The sequence below is a fragment of the Capra hircus genome, chromosome 25 (genome assembly GCF_001704415.2).
Source record: "Capra hircus breed San Clemente chromosome 25, ASM170441v1, whole genome shotgun sequence".
NCBI lineage: Eukaryota > Metazoa > Chordata > Mammalia > Artiodactyla > Bovidae > Capra > Capra hircus.
This window is the reverse complement of record NC_030832.1, coordinates 19,712,998-19,728,218: the sequence shown is the minus strand read 5'-3', so window position 1 is coordinate 19,728,218 and position 15,221 is coordinate 19,712,998. Positions and strand designations below refer to the sequence as shown.

The 15,221-nt window shown below is 36.8% G+C and overlaps 1 protein-coding gene across 1 annotated transcript in view; it reads right to left on the bottom strand.

The window, feature by feature from the left end:
* The window catches only part of C25H16orf52 (chromosome 25 C16orf52 homolog), a 72,711-nt gene continuing 67,495 nt past the window's right edge, over positions 10,006–15,221 (bottom strand). The window contains exon 3 of the mRNA XM_018040803.1: positions 10,006–10,569. Coding sequence (XP_017896292.1) covers positions 10,385–10,569 — 185 coding nt within the window. The 3' untranslated portion in view covers positions 10,006–10,384. The remainder of the gene's footprint in view (positions 10,570–15,221) is intronic.

Here is a 15,221-nt window from a genome sequence, read left to right as displayed (position 1 = left end):
TAGCAGCTGTAAATCATGGCATTTGGTCAACACCAATGAGGCAGCAGAGGAGGAGCCTAGAAAGAGAAAAGGAAGTCAGAAGAGGGAAGAGCCACAGATGCCAAGAGAAACCAGCCAAAGGCTACCCTGTGAGCAAGAGGTGAGGGTCCTTGGGCCCACCTGATTGGAAATCCTGGGTAGAAGGGGCTGGCTGGCTTTGATGCACCATTCTTGGAGACACAAGGGCTCAAGATAGATGGGTTACCACCCTCACAACATCCTTTGCTCCTGGATAACGGATTTTCAACATTTTACAAGAAGTAAAACCCAACTTTGAAAAGTTCATTGTTACTACTGTTTTCTATTTGAGTTTACATGACACATACTCTGGATGTATTTGGGCCAGATGGGTAAAGCAGAGTAAGGTTTTCAGGCTTTATGATTAGTGTAGGAGAAAGCTCTGTGCTGGTACCATCTTTGAAGGCTCTCCTCAGACTGCATACAGCTCATGATTGGCCTTGTGTTGGAGCACAGTAGGAATTTCTCTTTCTCACACCTTAGTTTCTTGGGACCTGCCATCTACTATACTCCAGTATATATGTACTGTATTCTGTACTCTCATGCTCAGGGCCTGGGTTCAATCCCTTGTTGGGGAACTAAGATCCCACAAGCAGCACACTGCGGTGGAAAGAAAAATCCTCTTTTTTTTTTTTTTTTTAAATCGAGGTATAATTGACATACTACATTAGTTTCAGGTGTACAATGTATCTAGTTAGCATCTAGTTAAATTTGTTTTTTATAAGCCAACTAAGTCTGAGGTATTTGTTACAACAGCCCAAACAGACCGACAATATTGTGATATACTTCTTTAGACACCAATTTGTATTTTGCTGTATTTCTTTCCTCCATTTCAAGCAGTTGCAGGTGTTTTGTTAGGTTTAGAAGTGGCCTGAAGTCAACAGTTTTTTCCTGTCTTTTGTAAAAGCCTAAGTCACTTAAAAGATTAAAATGACATGCAAAGCATGGGAAGTGATGGATGTATCAATGTCAAGAGGAAAGTGGGAAAGTATAAAGATTCTTTTAGTTAAAAGAGACAAAAACCCAACTCAAACTGGCTTAAGGAAAAGAGGGAGTTTATTTACTCAGAAGACAGAAAAATCCAGGAATAATTTTGGCCTTGGGCATGGCTTGATCCAAAGGCTAAAATTATGTTCAGAAATTTGTCTCCATTTCTTTGTGATGGCTTTATTCTTAGGTAGGCTCTTTAGGAGTGGTTGGCAAACTTGGGACGTCAGCCCTCAGCTTTCCTCCCCACAGCCTTCAGCACCCTAAAGAAAGAACAACTCTTCCAGGAGAGTCCCAGGCTTGGCTTGGTCACAGGATATACTCATTCCTGAACCAATCACGGTGACTCTGATTGGCCAGATCTGGCTTCTGCATCTAGTCCTGGAGCCAGAGGGTGAAATCAGCCTCATGAAAAGATCTGTTTTTGTTGTGGTTTAACCAAAGAAGGGGACACTAGGCAAACATGACTGAGGAAAGCCAAAGCAAGAGAGAATAGTCCCCAGAAAAACAGAGGTCAAGAAATCAGATGTGAAATTAGAGGGAGGAGGGAACCGCATAGCGTTTGTAGCCATAGTGGTGAGATAGCAAGACCTAAAAGGAAACGGGTCCTTGGTACATCCAGGAAGATAGTCCAGAGGCATAGGGGCTTCTAGCTCACCAAAGGTTACCATGCCCCAAGTGTGGGGATTATTGCACCATTCGGCCTAGAGTAGCTGATGTTTCAGCAGCAACGAGTATAGGGGCTCACTACCAGAGGGGTCAGTCAAACCACCAGAGGGGACTTTCTAAAGTTTCAGCCAGGGGTCTCTGCACAACTTGAGGGTGTCCCCAGTGGCCAATAGATTTCCTGCCAACAAGGTAGAAGAGAGCTAGTTGATTTTTTAAAGTGTTATAGGTAGGATAGGGGATGGCCTTTTTGGGAAAATTTCCCTATGTGCTCAATTCTCAAGAGGGTTCCAATAAAACCATTGGATGACATCATGTAATTCACTAGGTAAGGAAGTAAGCACTGCTGCTGCTGCTGCTAAGTCACATCAGTCGTGTCCGACTCTGTGCGACCCCAAAGACGGCAGCCCACCAGGCTCCCCCGTCCCTGGGATTCTCCAGGCGAGAACACTGGAGTGGGTTGCCATTTCCTTCTCCAATGCATGAAAGTGAAAAGTGAAAGTGAAGTTGCTCAGTTGTGTCCGACTCTTAGCGACCCCATGGACTGCAGCCCATCAGGCTCCCCTGTCCATGGGATTTTCCAGGCAAGAGTACTGGAGCGGGGTGCCATTGCATTCTCCAAAGTAAGCACTATAAAATACCAATTAGCAATGATTGCAGAAAGCTTGAAAATCAGCAGTGAATAATGGCAGATTAAAGACAACTTAATAACTTTTATAATTTTTTCTTTCAATATAAGTAATATTTATAAGTAGAGACTACCTTTTATGGTTGTTTGCATTCCACATCCAGAAGAAGCAAACCATAGATTTAGCTGCTCATGTCTGAGCCAAGGAATCATGCATCTGGGACAAGTTATTTTTATTTTCTTTAGACTAGCCAAACTGGCAATGTGGGACAGCAGAAGCAGTTCTAGATCTGAAGTCAGGGAACCTAGGATTGAAACCCCAATTCACTAATGAAACTTTGGGTAAATGGTTCACCCTTCTGATTCTTGGTGTTTTCTAATTTATAAAATAGTCTCCTACCTCATAGGAGTATTAATTGACATATGGAAAAACACAACATGGATTTAACGTTAGCTTCTTTCTCTAAACTCTTACAAATGCCACTATTTTCAACCGGTTTTTTAAAAAAAATATGAATTGCGTTAATAGAGTAATTGATGTGCTTCGGTTAGAATGTCAGATTATTCTATTTGGCGAGATATTTGGGGAGTTTCTGTTATCTAAGGATTAAGTTCATAGCTGCATTATTTGTAATAGCAAAGACTTGGAGACAAATGTACAACAGGAAAGGAGAAATATATCTATATTATACAGTGTATAAGAGATGTATCTATATAGTCATTAAAAATGAGGAAGATCTATATTTACTGACACAGAAAGAGTCATCATAAATTGTTAAAATAGAAAGTAGTGCTACTCATGTATAATATGATCTTGCTTTTGTTAAAACAGTTGAACAGGATACATCCACATACATATACGCAAATACCACACACACATACACACACACTGTAAAGAAAGCAGTCTCTGAAAGAATACCTAGTAAAGTGTCAACAGTGGTACTCTCTGGAAGGTGGAATGTCAGGAAGGGAACTTTAACTTCCTATATTCATTTAAAAATTACAGACGTGTTACTGTTAAAAGAAAAAAAATATTTTGTCCCAATTTAGGGTCATGGTTAACTTTCTTCTCCACAGCAGCACTGAGGACAAGAAAAAGTTGCCAGTGACCTTGAAAGCAGAAACGAGCTAAAGTATTTGAGTGGCGTGTGTGGGGGGGGGGGCTGTGACACACAAGTCCATTTTGCTCTCACTACATTAGCAAAATATGTAGAAGATGAGGTAGTTAAAAACTTTCTTAGATATGTGGAATACTTTTTCCCCTCTAACACGACTTATCAAGGTTAGTGGGAGAGGTTTTCTTTGGTGGTTCTTCAACTACATTTGCATTTTGCCACAGAAAACAAAGCAATGTGAAAGAAAAAGGTTTTAAGTTTTTTATTTAAGAAAATACTTAACTGTCTTACACAACTAAATTAAGTATTTAAACAACATGAAGAGTGCCAGCGTTAGGACATAGCATTAATTTTACTGACTTGCCCCAACAGATAATAAATATTGATTTAATGGTGACCAAACACATTGGCAATAGCAACTAAAGTGCCATAAGATGGTCAGTTGGGGATAATCTCCTCTAAAATGAGATCAAATCCTTGAGTCCATTCCTTTTAGCAGAAACAAAACCATCTTGGCAGAACCAGGTCTCGGCAAAACATACCACATGTATGGAAGGCTTCAAGAGAATGAAGAACCCACAAGCTTGAAGAAGCCTCCAGAGTTCTCGTCAGGATCAACAAGGTGCTTGTTATCATCGTGGTCCTCTGTATGAGTATCAACATTAGAGCACTGTGAATTTAGTAGTAAAGGGTCTTGAGTCCAGAGAAATCCTAAGGGGGTCAGCAAGACTGGCACGTTACACAGTCCAATACTTACCAATAAAATAACCACACTCACCCATAAAGGCTGCTGATCTATGCATGTCTCTGCTTTCAGGAAAAAGTTCACTGAAACAATCCTGGCAGATAGGTAAGTGGGCCTTTCACACCTCCAGGAAATAGTTTCATAGTTTTCCTTTATAACCTAGCCCCAAATTTAGTCATGATAATTCATGTAAAGCACTGTGTCAGGTCTCTGGACTATGAGAAAGCCACATTCCTTGAATTCAGAAGTTTGATCAAATTATAGAGAAGTGTTTAATAACAGCAGCAACTAACACTTGAAGGTTTACTATGTACCAGTAACTTTCTGTGCTTTACCTCATTTAAACCAACAATACCCTATGAGGTAGGTACTATCAGACTCGGGCTACAAGTAAGAAAACCAAAGTGCACAGAGATTAAGTGATTTATTACGTGATTTATTGTGGAACTGAGACTTGAATCCAGGCAGTCGATCTCCCTCTAGTTAGTTCTGTTACAGAGGTACAAGCAAAAGAGAAACACAGCACAAAAAATTAGATTATTTAAAATACAAGAGGGATTAAAGAAACTGCAAGGGGGAGGGCATACAGGCACAGCTAAGACAGAAAGCAAGGTGTAGTAAAAGAATGAAGATGGTTTGTCAGTAAAAAGTGAAAAGAGAATGATGGGAAATCAAACTGAAGAGACAGACTGAAGTCAGCTCATAAGGGTTTTCGATATTATGGTAAGGAAGCTTGGATTTCATTCTGTAACTGTGGGGCTAACAGGAACTCAAGTGAAGAAACGAAAAGTGTTCTTCTGTGTTAAGATTATTTTGGCAGAAATGATTTGGATGAACCGACGGAGATGGAGATTAGTTGAAGAAACACTAATTCAAGTGACTATAGAATTTGAAGAACTGTCCTAGGTCAACAACTGCCCAAGGCCTATTTGTCAAACATTCTTTTCTACAGTATTGAGTGTCCTGCTGAGACCTAGTTATGTGACTTTGGGAAAGTCAAGAAGCCTTTGAATCCTTGATTTCTTCATCTAGAAAATGGAAACACTGAACATGCTTTTAGATTTCATCCAGCTCTGAAAATTTGAGTCGCCTGAAGAATCTTGTCTTGAAACTTAATCTTGGGTGGTCTTAGTCTTTAGAACTGGGGCTTATTTGTAGAAACCTTGAATGTGCTTGAAAATATCCCAGAGTTTTTTTTTCTTGCTGGGAAAAGAACCAAAATTCTAAAAAATAATACATTATGCTTTCTATCTTTAATACAACTTATAAATAACTACTTTTATTTTGTTGCTGGGTAACTGTGACCCAGAAGAGCTGACTTTGCATAAAAGGAACCCACAGTCCTCTAGTCTTGGTGTTTTTCCTATAATCTTCTCATACAGTGGTTAGAAGAGTTGATGGAAGACTAACTCAAAGTATTTTTTAACTCATATTATTGTTCTTTAAAGACAGTGTGTTGCCTTTTCCTACAAAGAGAAGAAAAAGGCATTTTTCCCCCCTCTCTTAGAAGTTCAGTATTTAGTCAACCACTGCCATTTCCAGTTGACCTATTCATTGATATTTATAGAAAATAACCCTTCAAATACCTCAAATCTGTGTTATAAATTGGGGTAAGATCTGAACGGTGCAAAAGCAGGGTGACCAATTAATTTCTTTTTGCCTGGAACTTTCTCAGTTACAGCACTAAACATCTCATTTCCCAGAAAAGCCCTGTCTCAAACAAACTGGGATGGTTGGTCATCCTAAGATGCCGTTAAGGTCCAGAAGCCAGGAACATCCAATTCCTACCTTGTCTTAAACTCCCAATTCCCTATGAGGCTCCTGCAGAGGCCATATAAAGAAACAGCAGTGAAGGGTAAACCTAGTGTTTTATTTGATTACTAGTTACTATTATGCTAGGCTACTCCCAATACTACTAAACAGAGTTACAGTAAAGCTGGGATGGAGCATGTGAATGAGTCCGGAAACCAAAGGGCTCTACATTGCTCCTTCAAGCCCAGTTTTAAAATCTTACAAGCTAAGAGTCTTTGGCCTGAAATAAAAGTAGAAACAGAAGACTGAAGCAAAGATGAAAGAGTTTAGGTCAATGTGCAAGGAAAAAAGAAAAGATGAGAGCGCCTTGGCTCAGTACCTCTCTTCAAGTCCATGGAAATATGATACAGAAGAGTGCCACACGTATGGTCTTTTATTGCTGAGTGCCTCTTCTTATTGGTAAACACACACTGACCCATGTTGTGGAATATTAACAGCATCTCTTCCCTAGCGGGTAGGTAGGAGAGTGGGAGAGGGGAGGCCTTTCCCTGGCACAATGCTAACAACAAAATCAAACCAAGAGGCATCGAAGTGTCACTGTGTGAGTATGTGAAACCGCTATAAGAAATTTATTTCTAAAATAAAGTTTTAAATTCAAAGCTTGTTTCAAAGTAATAGAAGCCTTTTTAGTTTCTTTAGTAGACAATTTATTTTGATAAACTTGCTCAATAACAAAAATACAAGTGAAGAAAAATTATGTTCATTTTATACAGTTTGTATTAACAATTTGTTTTTAAACTATTAATTGAAAAATGCTATAACCAATTAGAAAACAATCCTTAATAAAGTTTGGGGTAATATACAGGCCTTGATCACAAACTTTAAAATCTCTTGAGGTGATATAACTAATAAGTCCTGTGTAGGGAATCCAACCTACACAGGCCACTTTTTTCCTTCATATGCTTTTATCCTTCAAAAATTAGTTCTGAAAGACAGCTTACTATTTTGAATTGTGAATGTAAATTTAATATTTTAAAAGAAGATCAAAGTGGGTTGATAAAATAGCTACTATAATCAGAGTAACTTGTGGCTAGTAGTCTTTTAATAAAGACAAAATAAATGCAACATGTTCTTCCCATGAAGCCCACGATGCAAAACAATAGCTAAGAGTAGTGTATTCAAAGTTAGTTTCCATTACCTTTTCAGGGTCTTCCTCAAAATCAATAGATTGTATGTCACCAGGACTGTTCACTATTTTACTTAAGAGATTAAGTGAATTCACAGAACATCAAAAGGGATATCAAAGATTTAGGCAAAAGAGTAAAAATCAATGAAGTGTTTTGGTCATCTAGAACATTAAAAAGAAAAAAAAAAGAGCCATCCTTCAAAAGCAAAACAAATGAAACAGAAAATAGGTTGATAAGAAATAGAAGAGTCAGAAAAATTACATACACACATTAACAACATAGAACATGGATTACCTTTGGAAAGAATCATACTGAAATATTTGCTTTTAATGAATTGAAGATTTTTCATGTTTACAGATGTTTAGGCATGTTCAATAGGAGCTTCCAAAAATTTCAAACTAATTAAGTCTTGTGCAAATAAAACCTATAAATATTTTTCAGCAGATTTTACAGTGATGTTCTTAGGTATGAGAAGAATGCACACACTCTAAAAACAATGTAACAGACAAAAGTTTGACAAATGATTGCACCATTAAACAGTGTTTTATATACAGTTTACAAGATATGATTTCCTGCTATAAATTAATACTGTACTCTATAGTACTTATTATAGTGACCTTTTTAAAAGCAACTGCTGACAATTGTCTATCTTTTCACTTACAGGATTTATAGAATTTTATATGAATGAGTCCATTTCAATGTTTGGTCTGGAAGAGTACAAAGATGTGACTTCACATACTACTTGATGGGATGGTTTTCATCCTGGGTTAGAGTGCGGACTGGTTAGAGGGAGTTTCCCCCATCAGTCCTTTGTGCACTGGACCTCCAAGACAGTGATGAAATTAAAGACAAGTTTATGGTTTGTGTAATAGATACAAATAAAACTTTAAATTCTGCAATCTTATATGCAATACCACTGTAAGTGAAAGAAGTAAACAGTGGGGAAATTCTTAGCAGCTGAGAAACTTTCTCTCCCCATGCTCTTGATCCAGTTAGAAATACTTTGAGAAACTATTTACAATAAAATTCATCTTTTGGAAGAGAAAAGCTCTTGGTCATTATTATAAATTAATTTGAACCATACTTTGCTAATAACACTTTACTTCAGTGGTATAATGGCGACAACCAAAGCTTTCCTTCAAAGTGATCCACTTGACTAAGACTGAGGTCCAATCAAGTCACAATGAGAACTGCAATCCCAAATGTCCACAGCACATGTCCAGTGGTATTCTTAGAATGGACTAGACATCATAATACTTGGGGAAAACTAATCTCCCTCAGGCATTTCCTAGAGATTTCTTTGACCCTGGGAAGGAAATGTGTGACATTCCCCCAGTACACTCAAGGAACACACCACAGTGGTGGTCCACCTCTTACCCTGACTCCTGAGTGAGCTGAAACACTGGGGTTTTCTTCTACAATCAATTACTGCTGAATTAACAGTAAGAAATATGAATGTCAAACAAGCCAGTGTGAAACACATCAGGCTCCTCCATTTCATACCTTGAATAACTGAGGAGGCAGCCCCATCTCTGAAGTAATCATTAAAAAACAAACAAACAAACAAAATAAACCAGTGCATTCATTTCCATTTGTGTGAAATAAGGGACCTACACTCTACTGAGGACACTTGGGTTGCTGTTGTCATGAAAGACTCTCCTGCCCCACATTTCAAACAGGAGATTATCTATTGTGTTTGCCTGGAAAAACAACTAGGCATGAAGGCATGGAAATGTGGAGAAGAGAAATACTGTATTTCAAAATGATCTGTGGGCTCAAACGTTAGCTGCAATGTTGCTTTCAGGAAGAAATATAAAGCTGTGAGGTTAGTACAGCTCTTTAAACTAAATGCAAAGATGTTAGCTTTTAGCAAACAAGGCATATAGCATTTAAAGAAAATATTGTATTGCTCATGTTTTTGGTAAAGGAGATTATTAATAATGCTTACAGATGAAAAGAATATTAATTTTTATGGCAGAGTGAAGTTAGTGTTATAAATAGCCAAAATATTGTAAATTGATTCTACTAGATTTTGAACTTATGTAAAGTTGTGTGCTTGAACACATAAAATGCATTATTAATGTAATAGACCAAGCCAGTTGAAAAAGAGAACCTCTGTACAACAGACAACAGTTGCCAATAATTTAAATAGTGTCAGATTCCCCAAATTATAAGATTTGACATGGTCTTACCTTCTACTATCATGTACAAATAAATTAACCCTACAAAGAATTTTAGTTTAACTTAAAATTGCACCTAGAAAGGTATGGGATTATTTGTACCTATTACAAAAACCAGTTAAAATCAAGGGCTGCTACAAAGAATGAGGTAAACTGAAGACTCTCTCCACTATGCAGCCTTCAGATAAATGGCTTTTTTTTCTATTGGGTTCTAGGTTTGCACACCACAGTGTTTTGCTAGCAAAGCATTCAGAGTTCTCTTCCAGGAACTGTTTGCATGTGTGTGTATATAAATTTACACACACACATACACACACACACATATATACACACTGTATACTGCATCAGCAAAATATATATATTATATATATATTTATATAAATATAAGGAACATTTCCCCCACCCACCCACCCCCAACATGTTTCTTAGTGTTTAATTTTTTTTTTTTGTACACAGAGAATAGGGAATTTCAGAATTTTTACATACATTTTAGCAAAGAAGTTTTGATCTATTGGCTTCTTGGTGCAGTGATGCAATGGCAATCCATTCTGGTGCCAAAGACTCATACCATTACAAGGAAGCTGTGAACACTAATTTCTTAGGAGGTGAGGCCAGCCCCACATGAACATCTTTTGCATCCCTCTGGTCCGCCATGATTCATAAATACTTAGACTTTTTTCTTTTCCTCCCTCAAATGAATCATTAGACGTTAAAAATGGAACAACAGAGTACAAAGGGCCACATGCTTTTCGGTATAAAGCATTCTCCTTCACTAGGTTGCTATCACAGTGCAGACCTGACTGCCTGAATATGCTCAGGAGATTTAGTCAATATTGTCTGTATTTGGTTATGGAAAAGGCTCTCCTTATTTTTGTTTTTAAATCCAAAGTGCATAGTGAGAACAAATCAAAGCATTTTTTTTTTTTCTTTTCAGCATCAGTTTCATCTAAGCATCTTCCTATGTGAGGACTACTCAGATGCCTTGCCTTTGTCCTCCCCACCCTCCAAAAATAAAAAAATAAAATAAAATTAAAAATAATAAAAGAGTCAAGCAATTTAGACATTCATCAGCCTGGTAAACAAACTTTGCCGGCAAATAGAAGTCCTACTATTGTAAAGAAAATTGATAAGACAAAAAGTACATATGATGACCCAACTACTGTGTTGTTGGGTAATTTATAAGGTTGACCTCCGACTTCATTGATGTAAAATCCTATTGGAAATATTAGGGCAGCCATACAGAAAAGGATCACTGTAAAACAAACCAAAACATAACATTAGTAACATGGTTTGGTGATTAAGAAAACAATGAAAATTTGGCACAAAGGAAGTTTATAAGCAGGGTTGTGGACTGATGACAACATGGTCAAATCTGTTACAACATGGACCACTTGTAAAAAGGTTTGCATATACTACAGATCCTCCAAGCTTAACAATTAAATACAACAAAAGCTGGTTTAGCCTTTTACATACAGTTTTGAATACAACCATTAAGAAAGGCCACCAAACCTACTAAGTAATTGTATATACAATTCTTGACCATTTAAAGCAGTGGCAAAGGGCTCAGTCAGACAGGGGCGAAGTTCTGGCTCTACTAGAGTAATCTTAGTCTTCTGAAATTCTGAAAATGGGTAAGTTGTAGGAGAATAAACAAAACAATTTTAAGTCCTTTGTGCAGTGCCAGGTTGATATTCAGTGCTGAATAATGTTGATTATTATCATCCTAGTATTATTTTCCCAATTCTCTGCTCTTCTCAGTTGATATGTTATAAGGAATTGAGGAAAGGTACATACAAATATAGATACTATTTACCTTACTCTGATTTAAAATCAGCTAGTGGAAAGAGCCACAGACTTCTGATATGTGGAACAAACTGCAGGTGTTTCTCTCTCATGGACAACATTCAGAAAAAATAAAAAAGCACAACTCTCCCAGGTTTCTGACTGCACAGAGTTTAAAGAGGGGGATGGTGGGGAAATCTTTGAGTTTTGTATACAAATACAATGAAATATATTATTTGCTAAAATGCTTTTAGAAAGATATCAGAAAACCCAGTGTTTGGGCAGAAGTTATTCCATAGTTGGTTGTTTTAGAAACTATGTGCTCCCCTATGCTACCAAAGAAAATCACTTCTTAAGAAACACAAATTACCTATAAATAGGCTGGCTCTTCCAAGAAAATATTTTGTGCTTTTTGAAAGCATATTCATAGTCTTTCAACTTTCTCTGAAGGCAGAAATATTTCCTCAGTATATTGTGAAGGCAGAATACTATAGTCATCCCTATTACTAAATCAATGAGAAAAGTTTTCTGTGTTAAACCCATTCCCAGCAATAATGACAGAATCCTGGATGAATATACCAGTTGACACTTGTCCTAAATTATTTGTGTTACTCAATCAACAAAATTTAATAGGAGAGTTCTGAAAAGGCCAATTAGAAATATTTCCTGGATGGAACAGCTCCAGAAATGTAGTAAAAGGCAACATTTTCTTAAGTAATACACTAGCTTAAGAAACACACCAGCACGCTTGTTTGCTTTGCACCATTTACGTGACTATTTTATATTAAATCGACATAGAGTTTGTTTTCATTTTGGGCATATGACCACAGCAAATAATGTTACATAAGCAGATTTAGATTCTTTTAGATACCTACTACAAAGCGAATGAAAAATTCAGGTATTAAGCATTAGATTTTTTGGCCTTTCTGTTGTATAGTTAGCAATAAACAACTTTATTAGCACTGCCAATGTCCCCTCATCAGTGTTATTTGTCACCAACCTTTAATGGTTCTTATGTCTTAATGTGGTTTGGTAAATAAAATGAAATCACAATCTAAATAGCTATAGACAATCTAATAAAAGCAATGGGAAAACATTATTGTCTTAAAAACAATTTGTTATTTAATATAGATTAATCTAACTTCAGGAAACACTAAAATAATTTAGAAGTGCTTCAGACATATGCAGATGTTACTCTTGTTCATTCTGTTAACTGATGTGCCAACTTAATTCCTATCCTTTATTATTTTCTACTGTAAAATAAAAATCTATCCTTTATAGTAATCATTTACCACTTAATGACTATATTTAAAGCAGGGTTTAATATTTTACAAGTGTTAAATATTTTCCAAATTGGTTAGGAACAGCTTAATCAAATTTCAAGGAAGCAATGAACACCTGATTGTATCCAACAGTGACTTCTAATCCAAGGAATCAAGTTATCTATACTTCCTGAGGAGTTTTTAATGCTGGTGGATGAGATTTTTTTTTAAGCTCTTGAGACCTGAGAAGTTACTTCAGATCTTAAAATACTGTTTATGCTGCAAATATCTATCAACTTTTGACAATTAAGTTCTGGGTCCTAAAAAAGTCTGTAAAACATATATAAAAAAGTCTGTAAAAACTTCATATCCTGTATGGCATAGATTTCTTGGCAGTGAGAGCCAGATATCAGGTGTACTGGCAGACAAGTAAATTAAGGTGGCAAAAGCAAGGACGAGAAAATAACTTGAAGAAAAAGACACGTCTTTTTGTCACTCTTGCCGCCACAGGTGAGTCCCTAATGTGTGGCTCTCCTTTGAGCACTTCTTCTGTGTAAATCCATTTGAAAATTAATTTAGTTTATATTAACAAAACGACTGAGAAGTACATTTTCAAAGGCTGAAAGGCAACACTAGGGGGAGTCCAACCCCTCTTCTGACTGCCACCCCAGTAGACTAGCTGGGGTAACAAAAACAATGCATTTAAGGAAGTTAAGAGAAAGGCTCTACGCTTCCTTAGATGACATCAACCCTAAAATACACTGTTGAACCAAAAAACCAAGATACAGAATAGTATAAATAGAATAAATATGTATTTATAGAACACTCACACATATACATATATGTTTCTACACACAGAACACCTCTGGTAGGAAACCCCAGAAACTGGTGAGAATGGTTGCTTCCAGGAAAGGAGTAGTGGGTAACTGGGTGACAGGGCCATAAATGAGATCTACTTTTCACTTGGTGACCCTTTCATAGGCTCTGAATTATATATCATACACATATTTTAAGAATTTAAATTATTTAAACTGAAAAATAAAGGAAAAAATTCTACATTTCAAGGTGAACCAGTGAAGTTGCTCAGTCGTGTCCGACTCTTTGCGATCCCATGGACTGTAGCCTACCAGGCTCCTCCATCCATGGAATTTTCCAGGCTAGAGTACTGGAGTGGGTTGCCATTTCCTTCTCCAGGGGATCTTTACGTATGTAAATATTCTCTCTTGAAGAGGAATGAAAAACAAGATAATCAAATTTCTTTCCTTTTATTGAGTCACAAGAATCAATGGCTCATGTGAGTAACTTAGTGCTTTTCTTTGACTCATACTACTTTGCTAACTTATATTTTAGATTTTTGATATTCAGAGCATGGAAAGTGAAACTGTTAGTCACTCAGTCGTGTCTGACTCTTTGTGACCCCAAGGACTGTAGCTTCTGTCCATGGAATTTTCCAGGCAAGAATACTGGAGTGGGTTGCCATTTCCTTCCCCAGGGGATCTTCCCAATCCAGCAATTGAACCCAAGTCTCCTGAATTGCAGGCAGATTCTTTACTGTCTGAGCCATCAAGGAATATGCACTCCCAAATTTTAACTAAATCCTTCTGGATGTTATTTTACTTCTAAAGAGTGAATTCTATCTGGACAAGTAACTGTATCTGTAAGTAAAGATTCTCTTTAAATTCCTCATCAGTACCCTTTAATTTAGTAGCCCCATCTCTGTAACTGCCTCTAGACCCTACTATTTAGAAAACTGTCTCAGGAGGTCTGAACTCAAACAAGATCATCAACTTGTTTTACAATTCTTAACAAGGTTGAAGAAGCGTTTTTATGTCAACTGCAACTTGATCTACATTTTAAAATTAAGGGAGAAATAGAGGTGAGAATAAAACGACAGATCTGGAAATGTATACATTCTCTAAAGAAAGAGCTTCACAGAGAGAGAGGGAGAAAAGAGGCTCATGAACTAATATCCCTATCCTATGATCTTTAAGAATAAATTGAGTATTAACATTAATAGGAATACATGGGATTATGCCTGCCCCTATAAATCCTACATGGCAATATCAAGGAAAGTAAGCTGTGCTATAATATTTATTTTTTAAAAAACTTAAGAAAACCTGAGATGATTATAAGATACTGAATTAGAAATTAAATCCTGTATTATTTGGCATAGGTATAGTTACGTTGTTCTTTAGTACAGAGTTTCTTAACAGGCCCTACTGGCATCTGGGGCCAGATAAGCCTTTGTTTTGGGGGCTATTCTGTGCATTTGTACACTTCTTAGCAGCATCCTTGGACTCTGCTCACTACCTGCCAGTAGCATCCCCTTAGTTGGAATCTATCTATCAATCTAAGATGTTTACAGACTTTGACAAATGTCCCCTGGGGGATAAAACTGCCTTAGAAGGAAGAAAGCAAAATTATAGGAATCTTTCCTTTGTGCATTTTTGTTGTTTCTAGCTTGGGAAAAGCCTGTGTTGTGTTTTCAAATTAAACCAATTTTGCAAAGTACAAGAGAATGTGTCATATATGTATCATACCCTTGGGTATAGCTTAATGGCATAAGAAATGTTGACAAACAACTGTTAGCTAGCTAAATGTGTTGATTTTTCAATGATCACACAACAACTTACAGCAGAAACTCAAATCAATGATATTAAAAAGCAAATCACCACCTTAAACTAATTTATATTTCTGTATATATTTTTCTAGATTTATTTGACAGAAGATACCAATACCTTTAAGAAGAGGCAAAGACTCAGGTTAGTGGTAGCTCTGAGTCACAGGCCTGGAAAACTTATGTCACGGTGTGAGCAAAAATAAAATTCATTAAAATAGCACTTTATTCAAAGCAATTAAG